The 22974-nt window shown below is 37.1% G+C and overlaps 3 protein-coding genes across 3 annotated transcripts; all 3 read left to right on the forward strand.

Annotated features, from left to right (window-relative positions):
* The first annotated feature begins 4548 nt into the window (after positions 1-4548).
* LOC147759361 (carbohydrate sulfotransferase 9-like) lies at positions 4549-5319 on the forward strand. Its single transcript, XM_086997406.1, has one exon. The coding sequence runs from the start codon at positions 4549-4551 to the stop codon at positions 5317-5319; it is 771 nt and encodes a 256-aa protein (XP_086853532.1).
* A 9397-nt stretch (positions 5320-14716) lies between these two features.
* On the forward strand, positions 14717-15487 carry LOC106172478 (carbohydrate sulfotransferase 9-like). The gene has a single exon (XM_013553212.2). The coding sequence runs from the start codon at positions 14717-14719 to the stop codon at positions 15485-15487; it is 771 nt and encodes a 256-aa protein (XP_013408666.2).
* Positions 15488-17219: 1732 nt separating this feature from the next.
* Positions 17220-21330, forward strand: LOC106172497 (SH3 domain-binding glutamic acid-rich-like protein 3). Its single transcript, XM_086998198.1, has 3 exons — positions 17220-17354; positions 19169-19251; positions 19581-21330. The coding sequence occupies exons 2-3, from the start codon at positions 19185-19187 to the stop codon at positions 19874-19876; spliced, it is 363 nt and encodes a 120-aa protein (XP_086854324.1). The 5' UTR covers positions 17220-17354; positions 19169-19184; the 3' UTR covers positions 19877-21330.
* Positions 21331-22974: the final 1644 nt, after the last annotated feature.

Here is a 22974-nt window from a genome sequence, read left to right on the forward strand (position 1 = left end):
GGGATATACACTAAGACCAAAAATAAATAAAACAAGAACTTCTGAAAGTTTGATAAAAGCTAAGGGGATAAAATAAAATATATACAATAAAGACCAAGATGAGTTAAAAAAAAAAACACTATAGTGATTAAGAATGAGATAAAGGCATTTTAAACGTTCTGAATTTTTGACACTAAAATTTGTCTGTCTTTGCTTTAGTCGCACAAGTGTGGCGCAAGGGTTTTAAGATGACAAGATGATCACAGAGACATTCAACTGTCACAAAGAGTATTTATCATGGACGTCACATTGTGCCTGGTCGTCTGAAATGGGATGCAGCGATTCTTACAGAAGCATACAAGAGGTAAATGTTACAGAGAAGGCAGCTGATGTGTTGGGCTTGGAGAATACTTAAACGTATTTTATGTCTCCTTGATGAAAACAAGTTCAATACAGTGAAGAATAGAAAAGGTATTAAAGTGACAAACACAAGTATGATGTTCGAAATTTGGCCGATGACGGCCGCTTTTAATAAATAAATGAAATGAAGTAATTTTAGAATCTAAAATGGAATTATTGTGACAGTGCCTAATTACGTAACTTTTACGTCTGAAAAAACTTTATTTTCTATATAATTCCCAAACAAGGTAGTGCAGACGTTCTAATTTGTGGGGTAAGATCGGGAGATACCGCAGGAAACACATAACGTTGTTATAACGCTACCATAGCGTTCTATACAGTTCTTTGTCTGATTTTTTTCTGTAGAAAATTCAATTCTATGCACATTTCGGTTTTTTAATTTACTGCCTTTATCTGTATCTGAATAAGTGAACGGTATTTGCAGAGCATTACATGCCCATGGTTTTGGTACATTGTTCCTTCTGAAACAGAACGTTATTGGGGAATTTTGCATGAAGTGGACACAGAAAATGGCTTCGGGAAATTCCCAAACGCTTACAGTGTACTTCTTATTGGACTCCTACGAATTAATTTGCAACTTATAAAGACGATAGTAATGGTCTAAACATACATGAGTGCTGGGTAGGTTGCGCAATAATGTCGCCATATTTGCGGTATCATTGCACTGAAACAAACGGGTCTTCAGTGCCCAATGCACAAAATAACACCGCAGATGCAAATGTATCCAGATATTGGCAAAGAAAATGGCATGATCGTGCTTAGAAGAGTTCTTACTTTTAACTTTGTCAATGTGTAGTGCATTTATCAGTCTGGATATGCATTAATATGATTATATGCGGGTTTTTTTCAATACCAGAGATTAAATAAAACATTTGTTTAAGACATGGTTTGCTGTATAACTTTACGCATTGCATTAGGAGTGACACACATTTCGGTGCAGGAATACATGATTAGTACAGTGATTTCCATAGAAGTGAAAAATTGCAATATTATGTATTGACAAAAAAAAAAAAAAAAAAAAAAAAAAAAAAAAAAAAAAAAAAAAAAAACTAATGTAACAGAATTCACATGCAGTTAATTTCCGAATGCAATTAAAAAAGCAGCGTATCAAGCAGCACTTGTGTCCATCACATACGGGAATTTATCCCCTGTAGGCTGCAGCAATATAGTAAGCATTATAAACTGATTAAATGCGCATAATGTAGAGCTGTACCGGTATATAAAAACCGAGCATGATATTTTATTCTAATTATCATTGTGCTGTTTACCGAACTGAAACCCTGAATATGCTGATACTTCTTAAGATATAATTGGATGCCCTGGATTCTCGGTCTGATACATAATATTTAGTGTCATGGCGCGATCGGCAACAATCGCTGCTTGCTTCATTGGACTTTGCGTGAGTCTCGTGTTGCTGTTGGCACGGAGTAGGAATCTTCTAGGTAGGTGGCATGATTAATGAAACTTTCTTGAATATAACATTTGTCCAAATTTACTGCCATGATATTGAAGTTAACGATGAAAGAGGTTTAGCCCTTCCTTGTCGTAAAGGTCTTTAAATTCATCTTGAATGGATTAAAAGAAGCACCAGTGACTGATATGAGAGCCAGGTGTGTGGAAAACGCCTTGTAAAAAACACTGAGAATAAAATTGGAGTCATTTGACTCTCTAGTCAGAGTCCAGCACCCCTTGACCCTCATGGAGTTAATTTGACTCCTATATAAGGGTCAAATTACCCCACTTCCAGAGCTTTAGACTCTCTTATCAGAGTCAATCACCCCCTGGCTTTCATGGAGTCAATCTGACTCTAAAATCAGAGTCAAATTATCGGGGGCCAGTGTCTGGCTGACCCCTTTCACCGACTCTTTTCGCTCGTTGGACAGTAAGCTTCGTTTCATTACTTGTGATGACAGTGAGCAGACGACGTGGAGAGAACAGTTTTCATCATCCTTTGTCAGTATAAACATTACTTTATTGGCCTTGGTTTTATGCATGAACAAGTGGTTATCTGTGTGTTTCTGCATGCAGAACTCGTGCACTGAATTATTACTGGCCCGGGCTTTCAGTTGCCACACCCTTTATGTGATATGTTGGTATACAGGTTGTAGGTTTGACCCACCTACCCCTGTCAGTGGAGAGGTATGCTCACTTATTGACTCATTGATATATATATATATATATATATATATATATATATATATATGTCATGCTGTTTATTACCAGATTTACAAACTGTTTGTTATTGCTGTTTAAACACCACATATGACCGCGTGGCCAAGTGGTTATGCTGTCTGCCTCTGGAGCGGGAGGACGTGGGTTCGAGCCCGTCCGAGGACACAACAATCTAAGATGAACCATACCTGCTGTCTCTCCCCTTCACGCTGATGTTGTTGTTTATGTTCATGATGTGCCAAGGAGTCAAAAATTCCTTACTATTAATCATGGTGACTCTCTTGTAGAGATAAATCAAGGGATGAAGGGATGTGTGGATGGAGTCAATTGTGACCCTTCTCTGGGGTCTGGGGTGGCATTTCTCCATCGGAGTCAACTTGACTCCAATTGGGGGTTATTTTAGGCACCACTGCTGGACTCCAAGTTTGGAGTCACTTGAACTCCGATTTTATTCTCAGTGAATCCAAGAGGATCGTCAGTGGCTTTTGGTGCTGTGAGATTTCATAGAATGCTGTAAATATGCAAAATCTACTTGCAATGAAAATAAAAATCCATGCGCTGCGGCTGTTATGTTTTCGATACTTTATAGAGTGCAAAATGCTATGGTTTCTTGAGACCATTGGGAATACCAAAAATTCGGGAATTTATTCTGTCAGGATTAATTCATTGCAGCACTTGGTTCACTAGTGTAGACCTTTCACTGTTGCTACACCTAAGAAAGCAATTTATTGCCACTTTTACTGTGTAGTATACACTCTCCAGCCAAAAGGAACACAAAACTATTAAAAATTATGAATAGAGCTTTTATTAATGTCTGTTTTAAGTTGGTAATTAAGTAACGTTTTAATTTCTTAATTATTTGTTTTAATAAAATTCCCTGTTTTAATCTATTTTACGGGCCATTTTATTATTTTTCAAGTTTTATTGTAAAGTCTCCTGAAAAATCTGTATTTTAAAACTCAGAAGAAATATAATTATTACTATAATTATTATATTTTAATTATTAATTTGTGATAATACTCTCCTCTAAACCACGCAAAATACCGTTAAGTTTTAAGATTGGCAATTTCTCGGATCATACATATATATATACGTTACAAGCGGTTTATACTGGTAATTCCACCATATTGTGTTTTCCAGATTCTATCACTCCACATTTGAATCCCAGCAGGGAAGTTAAAGAGAGCACTAATTATTTGTCCAGAATTATTCAGCAGGTAACATTTAAATTGATTTTCAATTTTTGACACACACTCAGATACTGTGTTATACATGTATGAGAGAGACTGGAGTAGGTTCTTATATACTTGGGATAAACGCACGACGAGACTCAGATTGTAATAGTGAACCCTGTTAAAAATGCCATATGTTAGTCTTCATGATGGCGTATGTCCTGTACTAGTTTTGGCCATAGATGATTGATAATAAAATTGACTTTCTGAATTTAAGGAGGCTCTCTCATATTAGCTTGAACGCATGTACTTTTTTCACGACAGTGACTTATAATCAAAATACACCATGCAATAAAATATGTAAATCATCATTTAATGAAATCGTTGCTGTTATTTGATCAAAGCTACGAATATGTTAACAGAACGTTGCATTAGCGAAGTTTTATGGGACGCAACTCTTCAAGAGGATTATCACCATTTTTTTCATATACTTTATTATATGTTGAGTTGATTTTGTCTTATAAATTTTCACAAAATCGCTGGTGAAGAATTTTTTTTTTTTTTTGAAATATGAAATATAGGCCTAATCTCTAACGTTCGCTTTTCTTTTTATCTAGCTCTATCTAGCTCCACTGGCAGTGGCTGGGCCTCTTACGCATCAAGATAAAAAAACCTATTTGGTCTCTTAAGAGACGGTTAAGCAAAACAAATTATAAACAGTTATCGTTCTTCTCTCCTTCAGAAATTTCACTGGGAAAGAGTTCCTAGGGAATGGGTGAACACTATAAACCGAAGAAGGCAAATGATGTTTCAGATGTGCAAGGATTTGAATGAACCAATTGAAGAAGAAAAGCCCATTAATGTGTCCAAACAACAAATTCCGGACAGAAACTACGTTGACGACATCTACCGGATAATTCTGTGTCCAATCTCAAAGACAGCCAGCAGATCCTGGCTTAAGATATATTTCAAACTGAATGGACAGATGAACACTTCTGTAGAATACAACCAAATGCCTCGCCAGTATTTCGAACAATACGTACGTAAGCTTAAGACGTACACTGATTTTGGTATCCATGGTCGTGTGAACAGTTACCTAAAAATAATGACAGTCCGTCACCCTCTGGTACGTCTTGTGTCAGCGTACAAGGAACAGGTGGTGCCACCACATGGGCTGTTAAATGGTGCATTGGAGAAATTTAACATGAAAAGAAGACGCACGAGGGACGGTAAAAAAACAAACACAGTTACATTTGAAGATTTTCTGCATTTTATCCTCCAACGTCCAAATATCCATTGGAATGACTTCAATACGTTTTGTGCTCCTTGCAAAATGCAGTATGATATCGTTGTGTATTTCGCGACAATGGCAGAGGACCTCAAAAACACTCTCATTCTCCTGGGCGCAGACGACATGATCCAACTCCCGCCTTCACATCGTGCAAATCAAACGTCGTCTGACGATGAAGCACAGCAGTTCTATCAGGGGATAGACAGGGACCTTTTGAAGCAAGTTATGGCAAAGTACTGGGTTGAGGAGAAGTATTATGGATATAACATGAGCTTGTTTTCATAAACTAAACAACGCCAGTGCAATAGCTTTATGAAGAATCTTGATAATGAAGTTTACAAACCGGGGCTTTGATAGTGGTAATAACATTGGGAGACACGGGTATTTGTATTTCGCTTGTAGACATGGGAATTTGTATTTGGATAAAACAGAATATAAAATACTGGGTACATTGTATGGTTACAGAAATGTTTATTATTACAGAATTAAAATGAAATGTGATCTTAATTAACTCATGGAGATGCGTGTTCACAAGTACTTGAGACCCATCAAAAACAAACGTCATTATAACGTTACCATAACGTCAATTTTACCAAAAAAACAAAATGTTATGGCCACGTTATAGTAACGTTATAATACGTTATGTGTTGGCCGGGGATAGCTTGAAATATTTGAATGTCTACTGAAGAAATATCAAGGGCTATGGCTTTTGTGACAACATCCAGCGCCGCGTAATAATAATAAGTCATAATAATAGGTTTATTAACGCATACCTGCCACAAGTTGAAGTTGTACATTAAATGTAATTAAATCATTTATATTAAATATGGGATATACACTAAGACCAAAAATAAATAAAACGCAAACTTTTAAAAGTTTGATAAAAGCTAAGGGGATAAAATAAAATATATACAATAAAGACCAAGATGAGTTAAAAAAAAAAAAAAAACACTATAATGATAAAGAATGAGATAAAGGCATTTTAAACGTTCTGAATTTTTAACACTAAAATTTGTCTGTCTTTGCTTTAGTCGCACAAGTGTCGCACACAGGGTTTTAAGATGACAAGAAGATCACAGAGACATTCAACTGTCACAAAGAGTATTTATCATGGACGTCACATTGTGCCTGGTCGTCTGAAATGGGATGCAGCGATTCTTACAGAAGCATACAAGAGGTAAATGTTACAGAGAAGGCAGCTGATGTGTTGGGCTTGGAGAATACTTAAACGTATTTTATGTCTCCTTGATGAAAACAAGTTCAATACAGTGAAGAATAGAAAAGGTATTAAAGTGACAAACACAAGTATGATGTTCGAAATTTGGCCGATGACGGCCGCTTTTAATAAATAAATGAAATGAAGTAATTTTAGAATCTAAAATGGAATAATTGTGACAGTGCCTAATTACGTAACTTTTACGTCTGAAAAAACTTTTCTATATAATTCCCAAACAAGGTAGTGCAGACGTTCTAATTTGTGGGGTTAGACCTGGGAGATACCGCAGGAAACACATAACGTTGTTATAATGCTACCACAGCATTCTATACAGTTCTTTGTCGGATTTTTTTTCTGTAGAAAATTCAATTCTATCCACATTTTGGTTTTTTAATTTAGTGCTTTTATCTGTATCTGAATAAGTGAACGGTATTTGCAGAGCATTCCATGCCCATGGTTTTGGTACATTGTTCCTTCTGGAACAGAACGTTATTTGGGCATTTAGCAAGAAGTGGACACAGAAAATGGCTTCGGGAAATTTCCAAACGCTTACAGTGTACTTCTTATTGGACTCCTACGAATTAATTTGCAACTTATAAAGACGATAGTAATGGTCTAAACATACATGAGTGCTGGGTAGGTTGCGCAATAAAGTCGCCATATTTGCGGTATCATTGCACTCAAACAAACGGGTCTTCAGTGCCCTATGCACAAAATTACACCAAAGAAGCAAATGTCTCCAGATATTGGCAAAGAAAATGGCATGATCGTGCTTAGAAGAGTTCTTTCTTTTAACTTTGTCAATGTGTAGTGCATTTATCAGTCTGGATATGCATTAATATGATTATATGCGGGTTTTTTTCAATACCAGAGATTAAATAAAACATTTGTTTAAGACATGGTTTGCTGTATAACTTTACGCATTGCATTAGGAGTGACACACATTTCGGTGCAGGAATACATGATTAGTACAGTGATTTCCATAGAAGTGAAAAATTGCAATATTATCTATTAAAATAAACAAACAAATGTAACAGAATTTATATGCAGTTAGATCCGAATGCAATTAAAAAAGCAGCGTGTCAAGCAGCACTTGTGTCCATCGCATACGGCAATTTATCCCCTGTAGGCTGCAGCAATATAGTAATCATTATAAACTGATTAAATGCACATAATGTAGAGCTCTACCGGTATATAAGAACCGAACATGACATTTTACTCTACCTATCATTGTGCTGTTTACCGACCTGAAACCCTGGATATGCTGATGCTTCTTAGGGTATCATTTGGATGCCCTTGACACTCAGTCTGACACCCCAGGGCTACCCAACTGCTACCTGTGGGTCTCAGTTTGGACCCTACTGCTGGATTCTTCTAAAGGCCTCAGGATTAATCCCAGTTTCCCTTACTGTATGGTGACACCAAATTATGAGTATATTTATATTTGTTTTTTAACGTGAAAATAAAGCTGTTTAGTTAATATGGCCCTGATTACTATAATATATATATTTTTTAGACGTCGGTTACTGGGCATTAATTGTTAATAAGGCCTTTCTTGTTTCGCAATCAATCTACACTTATATAATATAGTGTCATGGCGCGATCGGCAACAATAGCTGCTTGCTTCATTGGACTTTGCGTGAGTCTGGTGTTGCTGTTGGCACGGAGTAGGAATCTTCTAGGTAGGTGGCATGATTAATGAAACTTTCTTGAATATAACATTTGTTCTAATTTACTGCCATAATATTCAAGTTGACGATGAAAGAGGTTTTGCCCTTAAAGGATTTTAATTAATCTTGAATGGCTTAAAAGAAGCAGCAGTGACTGATATGAGAGCCAGGTGTGTGGAAAACGCCTTGTAAAAATCCAAGAGGATCGTCAGTGGCTTTTGGTGCTGTGAGGATGTTGCAAATATGTAAAGTCTACTTGCAATGAAAAATCCATGCGCTGCGGCTGTTATGTTTTCGATACTTTATATAGTGCAAAGTGCTATGGTTTCTTGAGACCATTGGGAATACCAAAAATCGGGAATTTAATCTGTCAGGATTAATTCGTTGCAGCACTTGGTTCACTAGTGTAGACCTTTTGAATCGCTGCACCTAGGAAGGAATTTATTTTCACTTTTATTGTGTAGTATAGACTCTCCAGCCAAAGGGAACGCAAGACTAGTAAAAATTATGAATAGAGCTTTTAATTATTATTTTAATTATTTATTTGTGATAATACTCTCCTCTAAACCAGCAAAATATCGTCAGGTTTTAAGATTGGCACTTTCTCGGATTATACATATAGACGTAAAAGTGGTTTATGCTGGTTATTCCGCCATATTGTGTTTTCCAGATTCTATCACTCCACATTTGAATCCCAGCAGGGAAAATAAAGAGAGCACTAGTTATTTGTCCAGAGTTATTCAGCAGGTAACATTTTAATTAATTTTCGATTTTTGACACACACTCAGATACTGTGTTACACATGTATGAGAGCGACTGGATAAGGTTCTTATATACTTGGGATAAACGCACGACGAGAATCAGGATGTAATAGTGAACCCTGTCAGTTCTGCTAAAAATGCCATATGTTAGTCTTCATGATGGCGCATGTCTTGTACTAGTTTTGGCCATAGTTAATTGATAATAAAATTGACTTTCTAAATTTAAGGAGGCTCTCTCATTTTAGCTTGAGTACATGTACTTTTTTTACGACAGTGACTGATGATCAAAATACATCATGCAATAAAATATGTAGATCATCATTTAATGAAATCGTTGCTGTTATTTTGACCGTTAAGAATATGTTAACAGCCCGTTGCATTAGCGAAGCACGCTCGGTGACGCCTGTGGACATTTACGACGTAAGGTACCCACTTGCGACCTGTTTACAAACTACGTACAGTGTACATTTTTTGGGACGTAACTCTTCGAAAACGAACAGGATTATCACCGGGTTTTTTTTTTCATATACTTTACCATATTCTGAGTAGATTTTGTCTTATAATTTTTCGCAAAATCGCTGGGGAAGAATTTTTTTTTTCTTTTTTTTTTCTTTTTTTGAAATATGAAATCTCTAACGGTCGCTTTTTTTTTCTATCTAGCTCCACCGGCAGTGGCTGGAACTCTTACGCAATGCTTTCTTTTGTCATAAAGATAAAAAAAAAAACTATTTAGTCTCTTAAGAAACGGTTAAGCAAAACAAATTTTAAACAGTTATCGTTCTTCTCTCCTTCAGAAATTTCACTGGGATAGAGTTCCTAGGGAATGGGTGAACACTTTAAACCGAAGAAGGCAAAGGATGTTTCAGATGTCCAAGGATCTGAATGAACCAATTGAAGAAGAAAAGCCCATTAATGTGTCCAAAAAACTAATTCCGGACAGAAACTACGTTGACGACATCTACCGGATAATTCTGTGTCCAATCTCAAAAACAGCCAGCAGATCCTGGCTTAAGATATATTTCAAACTGAATGGACAGATGAACACTTCTGTAGAATACAACCAAATGCCTCGCCCGTATTTCGAACCATACGTACGTAAACTTAAGACGTACACTGATTCTGGTATCCATGGTCGTGTAAACAGTTACCTAAAAATAATGACAGTCCGCCATCCTCTGGTACGTCTTGTGTCAGCATACATAGAACAGGTGGTGCCACCACGCGGGATGTTTAGAGGTGCATTGGAGAAATTTAACAGAAACAGAAGACGCACGAAAGACGGCAATAAAACACGCACAGTTACATTTGGAGATTTTCTACATTTTATCCTCCAACGTCCAAATATCCATTGGAATGAATTTAATACGTTTTGTGCTCCTTGCAAAATGCAGTATGATCTCGTTGTGTATTTCGAGACAATGGCAGAGGACCTCAAAAACACTCTCATTCTCCTGGGCGCAGACGACATGATCCAACTCCCGCCTTCACATCGTGCAAATCAAACGTCGTCTGACGATGAAGCACGGCAGTTCTATCAGGGGGTAGACAGGGAGCTTTTGAAGCAAGTTATGGCCAAGTACTGGGTTGAGGAGAAGTATTATGGATATAACATGAGCTTGTTTTCATAAAATAACGCTAGTGTAATAGTTTTATGAAGAATCTTGATAATGAAGTTTACAAACTGGGGCTTTGATGGTGGTAATAACATTGGGAGACAACTGTATTTGTATTATGCTTGTTGCCATGGGTATTTGAATTTGGATAAAACAGAATATAAAATACTGGGTACATTGTATGGTTACAGAAATGTTTATTATTACAGAATTAAAATGAAATGTGATCTTAACTTATGGAGATGCGTGGTCACGTGGACCCAACAAACACATAACGTTATTACAACGTTACCATAACGTTAATTTTACAAAAAAAAAAAAAAAAAAAAACGTTATGGCTTCGTTATGGTAGCGTTATAAAACGTTATGTGTTTGCCGGGGATAGCTTGAAATATTTGAATGTTCACTGAGCACATTTCAGGGGCTACGGTATTTATGACAACATCCAGCGCCGCGAAATAATAATTAGTAATAATAATAGGTTTATTTACGCATACCTGCCCCCTAGGTGAAGTTGTACATTAAATGTAATTAAAAAAAAACATTTACATTTAATAAGGGATGTGCACTAAGACCAAAAAATAAATATAGCACAAACTTCTAATTCTTTGATAAAAGCTATGGGAATAAAATAAAATAGGCCCATAAACAATAAAGACCAAGATGACTTCCAAAATAAAACACAAACTACGAAAAGTCTGATAAAGAAAGATATAAAGGCAATTTAAACGTTCTGAATTTTTGACACTAAAATTTGACTGTCTTTGCTTTAGTCGCACAAGTGTCGCACATAGGGTTTTAAGATGACAAGAAGATCACAGAGACATTCAACTGTCACAAAGAGTATTTATCATGGACGTCACATTGTGCCTGGTCGTCTGAAATGGGATGCTGCAATTCTTACAGAAGCATACAAGAGGTAAATGTTACAGAGAAGGCAGCTGATGTGTTGGGTTTGGAGAATACTTAAATGTATTTTATGTCTTCTTGATCAAAACAAGTTCAATACAGTGACGAATAGAAAAGGTATTAAAGTGACAAACACAAGTACGATGTTCGAAATTTGGCCGATGACGGCCGCTTTTATTGTGAATCCCTCTAATAAATGAAATGAAGTAACTTTAGAATCTAAAATGGAATAATTGTGGCAGTGCCTAATTACGTAACTTTTTCGTCTGAAAAAACTTTATTTTATATATAATTCCCAACAACGTAGTGCAGACGTTCTAATTTGTGGGGTTAGACCTGGGAGATACCGCAGGAAACACATAACGTTGTTATAACGCTACCACAGCATTCTATACAGTTCTTTGTCGGATTTTTTCTGTAGAAAATTCAATTCTATGCACATTTCGGTTTTTTAATTAACTGCCTTTATCTGTATCTGAATAAGTGAACGGTATTTGCAGAGCATTCCATGCCCATGGTTTTGGTACATTGTTCCTTTTGGAACAGAACGTTATTTGGGCATTTAGCAAGAAGTGGACACAGAAAATGGCTTCGGGAAATTTCCAAACGCTTACAGTGTACTTCTTATTGGACTCCTACGAATTAATTTGCAACTTATAAAGACGATAGTAATGGGCTAAACATACATGAGTGCTGGGTAGGTTGCGCAATAATGTCGCCATATTTGTGGTATCATTGCACTCAAACAAACGGGTCTTCAGTGCCCTATGCACAAAATAGCACCAAAGAAGCAAATGTCTCCGGATATTGGCAAAGAAAATGGCATGATCGTGCTTAGAAGAGTTCTTTTAACTTTGTCAATGTGTAGTGCATTTATCAGTCTGGATATGCATTAATATGATTATATGCGGGTTTTTTTCAATACCAGAGATTAAATAAAACATTTGTTTAAGACATGGTTTGCTGTATAACTTTACGCATTGCATTAGGAGTGACACACATTTCGGTGCAGGAATACATGATTAGTACAGTGATTTCCATAGAAGTGAAAAATTGCAATATTATCTATTAAAATAAACAAACAAATGTAACAGAATTTATATGCAGTTAGATCCGAATGAAATTAAAAAAGCAGCGTGTCAAGCAGCACTTGTGTCCATCGCATACGGGAATTTATCCCCTGTAGGCTGCAGCAATATAGTAATCATTATAAACTGACTAAATGCACATAATGTAGAGCTGTACCGGTATATAAGAACCGAACATGACATTTTACTCTACTAATCATTGTGCTGTTTACCGACCTGAAACCCTGGATATGCTGTTACTTCTTAGGGTATCATTTGGATGCCCTGGACACTCAGTCCGACACCCCAGGGCTATCCAACAGCTACCTGTGGGTCTCAGTTTGGACCCTACTGCTGGTTCTTCTAAAGGCCTCAGGATTAATCCCAGTTTCCCTTAGTGTATGGTGACACCAAATTATGAGTATATTTATATTTGTTCTTTAACGTAAAAATAAAGCTGTGCCGTTAATATGGCCCTGATTACTATAATATATATTTTTTTTAGACGTCGGTTACTGGGCATTAATTGTTAATAAGGCCTTTTCTTGTTTCGCAATCAATCTACACTTATATAATATAGTGTCATGGCGCGATCGGCAACAATCGCTGCTTGCTTCATTGGACTTTGCGTGAGTCTGGTGTTGCTGTTGGCACGGAGTAGGAATCTTCTAGGTAGGTTGCATGATTAATGAAACTTTCTTGAATATAACATTTGTTCTAATTTACTGCCATAATATTCAAGTTGACGATGAAAGAGGTTTTGCCCTTCCTTGTCGTAAAGGGTTTTAATTCATCTTGAATGGCTTAAAAGAAGCAGCAGTGACTGATATGAGAGCCAGGTGTGTGGAAAACGCCTTGTAAAAATCCAAGAGGATCGTCAGTGGCTTTTGGTGCTGTGAGGATGTTGCAAATATGTAAAGTCTACTTGCAATGAAAAATCCATGCGCTGCGGCTGTTTTGTTTTCGATACTTTATATAGTGCAAAGTGCTATGGTTTCTTGAGACCATTGGGAATACCAAAAATCGGGAATTTAATCTGTCAGGATTAATTCGTTGCAGCACTTGGTTCACTAGTGTAGACCTTTTGAATCGCTGCACCTAGGAAGGAATTTATTTTCACTTTTACTGTGTAGTATAGACTCTCCAGCCAAAGGGAACGCAAGACTAGTAAGAATTATGAATAGAGCTTTTAATTATTATTTTAATCATTTATTTGTCTTAATACCCTTCTCTAAACCAGCAAAATATCGTCAGGTTTTAAGATTGGCACTTTCTCGGATTATACATATATACGTAAAAAGTGGTTTACGCTGGTTATTCCGCCATATTGTGTTTTCCAGATTCTATCACTCCACATTTGAATCCAAGCAGGGAAGTTAAAGAGAGCACTAGTTATTTGTCCAGAATTATTCAGCAGGTAACATTTAAATTAATTTTCGATTTTTGACACACACTCAGATACTGTGTTTTACATGTATGAGAGAGACTGGATAAGGTTCTTATATATTTGGGATAAACGCACGACGAGAATCAGAATGTAATAGTAAACGTAAAAAGTGGTTTACGCTGGTTATTCCGCCATATTGTGTTTTCCAGATTCTATCACTCCACATTTGAATCCAAGCAGGGAAGTTAAAGAGAGCACTAGTTATTTGTCCAGAATTATTCAGCAGGTAACATTTAAATTAATTTTCGATTTTTGACACACACTCAGATACTGTGTTTTACATGTATGAGAGAGACTGGATAAGGTTCTTATATATTTGGGATAAACGCACGACGAGAATCAGAATGTAATAGTAAACCTTGTTAGTTCTGTTAAAAATGCCATATGTTAGTCTTCATGATGGCGTATGTCCTGTACTAGTTTTGACCATAGTTAATTGATGATAAAATTGACTTTCTAAATTTAAGGAGGCTCTCTCATTTTAGCTTGAGTACATGTACTTTTTTACGACAGTGACTAATAATCAAAAAACATCATGCAATAAAATATGTAAATCATTATTTGATGAAATCGTTGCTGTTATTTTGATCGAAGCGCTACGAATATATTAAAAGAACGTTGCATTAGCGAAGTTTTATGGGACGCAACTCTTCAAGAGGATTATCACCAGTTTTTTTCATATACTTTACTATATGCTGAGTAGATTTTGTCTCATAATTTTCACAAAATCGCTGGTGAAGTTTTTTTTTTTTTGAAATATGAAATATAGGCCTAACCTCTAACGTTCGCTTTTCTTTCTACATGTATCTAGCTCTATCTAGCTCCACTGGCAGTGTCTGGACCTGTTACGCATCAAGATAAAAAAACCTATATGGTCTCTTAAGCGACGGTTAAGCAAAACAAATTTTAAACAGTTATCGTTCTTCTCTCCTTCAGAAATTTCACTGGGATAGAGTTCCTAGGGCATGGGTGAACACTATAAACCGAAGAAGGCAAAGGATGTATGAGATGTGCAAGGATCTGAATGAACCCATTGTAGAAGAAGCGCCCATTAGTGTGTCCAAACAACAAATTCCTGACAGAAACTACGTTGACGACATCTACCGGATAATTCTGTGTCCAATCTCAAAGACAGCCAGCAGATCCTGGCTTAAGATATATTTCAAACTGAATGGACAGATGAACACTTCTGTAGAATACAACCAAATGCCTCGCCCGTATTTCGAACCATACGTACGTAAACTTAAGACGTACACTGATTCTGGTATCCATGGTCGTGTAAACAGTTACCTCAAAATAATGACAGTCCGTCACCCTCTGGTACGTCTTGTGTCAGCGTACAAGGAACAGGTGGTGCCACCACGCGGGATGTTTAGATGTGCATTGGAGAAATTTAACATAAAAAGAAGACGCACAAAAGACGGCAATAAAACACGCACAGTTACATTTGAAGATTTTCTGCATTTTATCCTCCAACGTCCAAATATCCATTGGAATGAATTCAATACGTTTTGCGCTCCTTGCAAAATGGAGTATGATCTCGTTGTGTATTTTGAGACAATGGCAGAGGACCTCAAAAACACTCTCATTCTCCTGGGCGCAGACGACATGATCCAACTCCCGCCTTCACATCGTGCAAATCAAACGTCGTCTGACGATGAAGCTAGGCAGTTCTATCAGAGAGTAGACAGGGAGCTTTTGAAGCAAGTCATGACAAAGTATTGGGTCGAGGAGAAGTATTATGGATATAACATGAGCTTGTTTTCATAAACTAAACAACGCCAGTGTAATAGCTTTATGAAGAATCTTGATAATGAAGTTTACAAACCGGGGCTTTGATACTGGTAATAACATTGGGAGACACGGGTATTTGTATTATGCTTGTTGCCATGGGTATTTGAATTTGGATAAAACAGAATAATAAATACTGGGTACATTGTATGGTTACAGAAATGTTTATTATTACAGAATTAAAATGAAATGTGATCTTAACTCAGGAGATGCGTGGTCACGTGACCTGAGTACCAGAAACCCAACAAACACATAACGTTATTATAACGTTACCATAACGTTAATTTTACAAAAAAAAAAAAAAAAAAAAACGTTATGGCTTCGTTATGGTAGCGTTATAAAACGTTATGTGTTTGCCGGGGATAGCTTGAAATATTTGAATGTTCACTGAGCACATTTCAGGGGCTACGGTATTTATGACAATTAACATCTAGCGCCGCGAAATAATAATTAGTAATAATAATAGGTTTATTAACGCATACCTACCCCCTAGGTGAAGTTGTACATTAAATGTAATTAAAAAAACATTTACATTTAATAAGGGATGTGCACTAAGACCAAAAAATAAATAAAGCACAAACTTCTAATTCTTTGATAAAAGCTATGGGAATAAAATAAAATAGGCCCATAAACAATAAAGACCAAGATGACTTCCAAAATAAAACACAAACTACGAAAAATGTGATAAAGAAAGATATAAAGGCAATTTAAACGTTCTGAATTTTGGTACACTAAAATTTGACTGGCTTTGCTTTAGTCGCTCAAAGGGTCTCACACAGGGTTTTGAGGATGACAAGAAGATCACAGAGACATTCAACTGTCACAAAGAGTATTTATCATGGACGTCACATTGTGCCTGGTCGTCTGAAATGGGATGCTGCAATTCTTACAGAAGCATGCAAGAGGTAAATGCTTTAGAGAAGACAGCCCATGCGTTGAGTTTGGAGAATACTTTTACGTTTTATTAGACCTGGGAGATACCGCAGCAAACCCAGGTCGTTATTATAACGCTACCACCGCGATCTATACAGTTCTTTGTCAGATGGTTTTCTGTGAAGATTTCAATTCTCTGCTTATTTCGGGTTTTTTTTAGTGCTTTTATCTGTATTTGAATAAGTAAACGTCGCAGGGCCTGTTTGGCGTGGACGCAACGGTCGAGAGAAAATAGTGAGAAAGCTGTTTCTGCACACTTGGTTGAAGATAATTCTTTATTAAAATAATGAAATCCATCATGATCTGATTTATGAAAAGCCAAACAGAGGCATACAACTTGATGTTATTGTCAATATAAGGCCAAAATCGATCAAGAAAAAAACCCCAGTACACATACACACACTCACACACTCACACACACACGCACATTTACACACACGCGCACATTTACAAACACACTTTACTGTATGTCAGCACCAACCAGCAGACAATGCGAAGTGTCAGGAGAGTGTTGGTGAGTACAGCTCAGCAGACGACACAGTCCACTCAAGGTCGTATGAACCTCATTACCGCCAATTAAAGTCTTCCTATTGGTCCAGAAGGTATAAATTGTACGCATTCTTCCGCGGCTACAACAACAATTAGTTATGCTTTAAATGACGGCTTACAAATAATTAGTAATTTTAGCGTGGTAAACGGTCTTCAATATTTATTATTTAAGTCTTTTTCCCCAGATTTATACACACACATTACCATCCCAATTTTGGAAATGGTTTGAAACGATACCGAGGGACACCTTACGGACTATAACATATCTCATGTGGCAGATAACGACCATTTGAGGCAGTTGCACCCTCTACTTCACTAAGAACGACACAGAACTACAGAATCTTCCTCTCTTTTCCTAGTTCAGGTAAGTGGCACAATATACACAACACATATCTTTTATTTATCATTAATAACAAATTCATATCCGCAAGTGCTACACCATGGTGTTTTGATAAGTAAAATTTGGCATATTGTAAATAATAACGCAATATTAATGAAGAAGACCGACTGTCGTGAAGAACAAATACATGTATGATCGATTCAACCAACTGCCACTGTTGTACTACTGACCAAGCGGTAAGAGAATAGTTTCTCTCATCCGAACTTGAACAAGAAACCACCATTACTATTATTATTTTATCTACATACTGTTCATGAAGGAAAATTGTGCACTGCTACGATTATGTAGTTATCATGATGTCGGTTAGGGTTTAATATTTTGAGGTCACTCCAAATTATGTAGTTATCGTGATGTCGTTTAGTACTTATATTGTGAGATCTTTCCTAATTTCATATTTATCGTGTTGTTGCTCAGTGGTTAATATTAAGAGATCTTTCCTTACTTCATATTTATCGTGTTGTATTTCAGTAGTTAATATTGTGAAATATTTCCTAATTACATATTTATCGTGTTGTTATTCAGGGGTTAATATTAAGAGGTCAGTCGGAATTATGTAGTTACATGTTCGTCCAAATGTAGATTTCCACCAGAACCCGTACATGCTGGTCCATTAGATCCAATAAACATTTCATACTGGTACATTGCACCTGCATTGAATGTGTGTCGTAGAGCACTGATGATATCATGAAAGCCAACTGAGGCTGTACCTGCAGTCTGTTTGTTTCATATCATTGTGTTTCTAATGTTTTGTACAGTACAGCATAGCAGTAGTAGGGGCCTCACGATACCCAGGCTACGGTTAGATTTAGTACAGCGGGGGGGGGGGGGGGGGGGGGGGGGCATTCAGAAAAGCGGACTAACAGATCCGCGGTTCAAATATGGCCACCCACTAAAAAGCTTGTCGCTTAATTCCCATTTAGACACTGAATAGATTCCCTGCAGGGATTATGCGACAAGCATTCAAGTGGGGCGGCCATATTTGATCCGCGGATCTGTTCTGAATGCGCTCTTATGTACCCCCTCAGCAAGTAGAACTGAGACAAGAAAGCTGGTTTAGTTTATATTAAAATGGGTCAATATTATACAAATAATGGCTTTGGCTGAGGTCATCTTGGCAGAGGTCAATTATCACAGCTGAAGGTAAAAAATGACCGAAAGGACTGAAACACAGTCTATATCTGTTTTGTTACATGGTCGCAAATTCTGAAGAATTTGAATATGAAATTAATAAAGTATGTTAATGAGTGTTACCAAGAATTATTAAGAAAAATATCAGAAATCACAACAGCTATAGGAGCAAAAAGTTGGCACAAATGAAAATAAAAGGCTACAAATAAAAATATAAAAATTAAAATAATTTAATGAGTATCTCCGAGATTAATTAAAAAGAAAATGATAAACAAAAACAACTATTGAAGCAAAAAAGTTGGCACAAATGAAAAATAAGGACAACTCAAACATGAAGGCAGGTGGTAGGGGAGGGTGGAGGTTGTAGATAACAATGTTGACCGTCGGGATAGGTAAAAAATTAATTATAATTAATAATAAGTAATAGGTAAATACTTCTATTTCTGTATGTACACATGTGACCTTGATTGTATATGTCTTCTGTAATTGTACAAATCGTTATGCATTTTAGATCAGAGGCCTATAACTACAACGGATAAACCCATCAATTAAATTTAACAAAAATATACTCAAAAGGGCTCCGACGAGGCTCAATATCTGACCAATGTATACGAGATACAGATAAAATCTATGCACCCGTGTCTTTCCAGGTTGCTGTAGTACGCCATGAAGACTGCCACCGTTAGCTACGTTTTGGCCATAGCCATTATGGCTGCCTGTGTGGAGTTTATTGGTACGTTTTTAGCCAGTACAGGTCTGTCGTCATTCACTCTCAAAATAACAGGATAAGTGAAAGGAACAAAGTAAATGTTAAATGTTTGACCATAGGAAAAATTGACGTTGTTTGCTGGTTGATAGAAATCGTAAAACAGTGACACAACCCGAGACAGGGAGGAGATTGACTATATATGGAAACAAAACAAATGGCATTGAGCACGTATTTACTTTGATAATATTTTACTTTTATTAAATGTCCTTCATTCATTTATCAAATAAATGTTGACATGTCGTAAGCCATGTGCTCGGGTTCCAGATTCCTTTTCTTCTTTATTTTCTCTACAGAATGTGATCATCTGGCCACACAGGGGATCCGTGTGTACATCAGCAGCGTGTCAGGCAACCTGGAGATAAAGAAACAACAACAGAAGATACAGATGGTTCTCAGCGGAAAGAAGATCGACGCACAGTACATCGATGTCTCATCAAACGACGCCGCCAAGAAATTCATGAGGGAAGGTGCAGGAGAGAAGAGTACTCCCCCACAGCTTTTTAACGGCGAGGAATACCTTGGTGATTACGCAGCTTTTGAGAAAGCAGTTGAAGACGAACGTCTTATGGAGTTCCTAAAGTTGAACTGAATGAAGTTTGAAGACACTCTAAAGACGACAAGACACACGAATATATATGTGCCTATAATATACTTCAATCGCTATTTTGACGAAAACCTAAAACATGTTTGAAAATCAGAAATGTCCGAGCCTGGTGGAGCTGGTTTATAGGGCTATAAACCGGTACATAATGCACAAAAAAATAAATAATAATATAAATGAGGCGTTACTAAACTTACAAACTATAACTCGCCTTTCAAAGCATGATATAAATTTACTGTATTTTGGATTTTTAAAACGAAAATTACTCAGTATTTTTCACTCTTTTTAAACACACATTATTACATGTCGCGCGTGCGCAGTTAACCTGTTTTTACTGGTCGCGTGTGGTGTCGCACGTGTCACGTCTACCATTCAGTGAGAGCCCCCTCGGATTTGGATCGATAGATCGATAGTTTTATTTGGAATGAGCCCTTGTTTGATAGACTCAACAAATCCTTTTATGTACACAATACGTATAACTATCGTTCATCCCCCGTGTTTTACAGTCTAAAGCGCTGATAGTGTAAATCGTGTACCCTCTGCCAGATTGATTTTTATTAGATATTCACAGATATGTCTCTGGCTTATTCATGTCACATTTTTACAAGTGCACATAATTCATTTACGGCCCTGGCAGAGGGTAAAGTGCGGGCCCACTATTCATGCAGCGTCGTCGATCTGTTCTGTTTCTCTACAGGTATTGTGTGAAGGGCGCAGATTGTGCTGTCCACGCTCACCTAACACATTCTGCTGTCCACGTTCACCTAACGCATTCTGTTGTCTAGGAGCCCCATTTTGAGCATAAAAATAATGTGACATCTTGGCTTATGATTAATATAAGATGTAGTCACTAGATGGCGGTAACATCTCAGGTCGTGTTTGGACTTATGTGGCAAGAATGGTAGTCTGCTAGGAACCGAAGTTCATTCCCCATAATGCTTAGGACAAATCTTTCGGAACAGGAAAATTTTATACATGAAAATAATCAAACACATGCAGAAATATTTCAACTTGAGTTTGATAATTTTCATGTATGATCCAACTACCGAGTTAATAAACATTTTTGCTCAGGAGAATTTTAGTTCACAGCTAGTTAATAGCCAGACCAAACAATCTAGTGTTCCGTCCAAATATCTGTGGACCTGGCGGAGGGTAAAAACCTTGGCGATAAAGTAAAAGTTACCCAATTTTCAAGGTCGGTAATTACCAATACTTATTATTTTGTACCTTGAGCTTTTTATTTGATTTATTAAATATTTACTTTATTTTCGTATTTGGTAATATAAACGTTTTTAGCACATTATGTGGTCTGAGCTCGGTCCTATTTTCTTTACACTATAAACTTTTCCCTCTGAGGATGTGTTTTGTTTGGTTTCAATTTGATGTGGTATGTGGACGATTACTAGATAAATGTTATATGTAAAAATCCTCATGATGAAAAAGCAACTATTGAGGCTTGTGTGTATGAATTCAGATTTAGGCTCACGACGGATCATTACCAGAGATTATCGTATTTACTATGGCTCGATCTTTCTGCAAGGGGATTATCACTTAATTGTAATCAGCTAAGGCGGCTTAGATGTCCGTAACGCCTACTGAAACTGTCATGGAGTAATTAACTATCATTTGGCAGCTTCAGTATGCGTGCCAGACATCTAAGCCGCTTAAGCTGAAAGAAAATTAGCAAGAAACCTCCGGACATGGATCGGACCTATTTGATCGATCTTGGTATGGGAACCCAGTCAAACACCAAGTTTTCCAGAGACAGCACTACACAGTATCAGAGTTGAAGATATGTTATCACCACAAGCGTTAGAACCAGGGTGTAATTCTCAACAATAAATGTGACATATGACATCACACATTAACAAAGTATGTAAATCACCATATTTCAGTTGGCAACTAATGTCTAAGATTCTTCACCTTATTAACAGCAAGTAAACAGAGCTATTCATCCATGCATTTGTGGCTTCTAAACATGATTACTGCATCACCCTGTTGTTGTTCGGAATGCCTAACTATCAAATGGGGAAAATCAGCCTATATAGAATTCAGCAGCTCGTTTCTACTGATAAAAAATATGTATATAAGACGTTCAGATTTAAAACTTGGGAGTTCAGATTGAGATACTGAGGGAGCCCGCTCTGGGGAGCTAGGAGACGGGAGCGAATCATGGGTGATGGTTGAGAAGTTACAGACTTCACGTAAATGATGTAGTTAAAGAGTGTCAACAAATAAACCATTTAACTGTTCATTATGTGTCCTTGGGTTTTCTTTGAGCGACTTTACGTAAAGCTGGCATTTACTGAGCCTATATAAAAGTTAAAATACCTAAAGTATACAAAAGGGTTTCATTACATATTTCTTATCAGTGTCGCAATATTTGTCGGTACATACTAATTTTCATTATTCAAATTGCACACGTCCACTTACGTTATATAATTACAGGTAAGCTCATAAAACGAGTCGAGTGCACAAGCAAGCGACTCCAATCAAATTAATTAACAAGTGTGGAGATTATATTGGTGAACGGTACAAAGCGATACTTTCGAGTTACAGGACCCAGTTCTGCTATCTCTTGTAACAAGTGCCTCGTGGTGGGACGAGTAAGGTCGGTTCTCACGTACACCCAAGTCTACAGTTTGTGCAGACTTAAAAAACTAGAGTTTGAAAGTATTTGGGAAGTTCCAAAACCCCATAAAATAACATGTTAGACATTAGTAGTGGCGGGCGGGTAAGGTAATAACTGCTTAATCATTGACATTCTCCTGTCTTTGTATTGAGCGGTAAACAACATGTCCTTGACCAAAATGTTATCAGATAGCCTTCATAGAATAACTTTGCAGACAATCAGCGTCTGGGTTAATAAACTAGCCCAGTTCTGCTATCTCCTGTATCAAGAACCTCGTGGTGCGGTGTACAGCTCAGGTGACTACGGCTATCAGGACGAGTGAGGTGTGTTCTCACGTACACCCAAGTCTACAGTTAGTGCAGGCTTGAATGAGCCATCTACCCGTGCTTTAAATTCAACTTGATAGGCCTAATCGGCTATTACATTTTAATGCAAATATTCTTTTTCTTTTTGC

This window comes from Lingula anatina, chromosome 10 (genome assembly GCF_051362555.1).
Source record: "Lingula anatina isolate TDL-2025a chromosome 10, LinAna3.0, whole genome shotgun sequence".
Classification (NCBI taxonomy): domain Eukaryota; kingdom Metazoa; phylum Brachiopoda; class Lingulata; order Lingulida; family Lingulidae; genus Lingula; species Lingula anatina.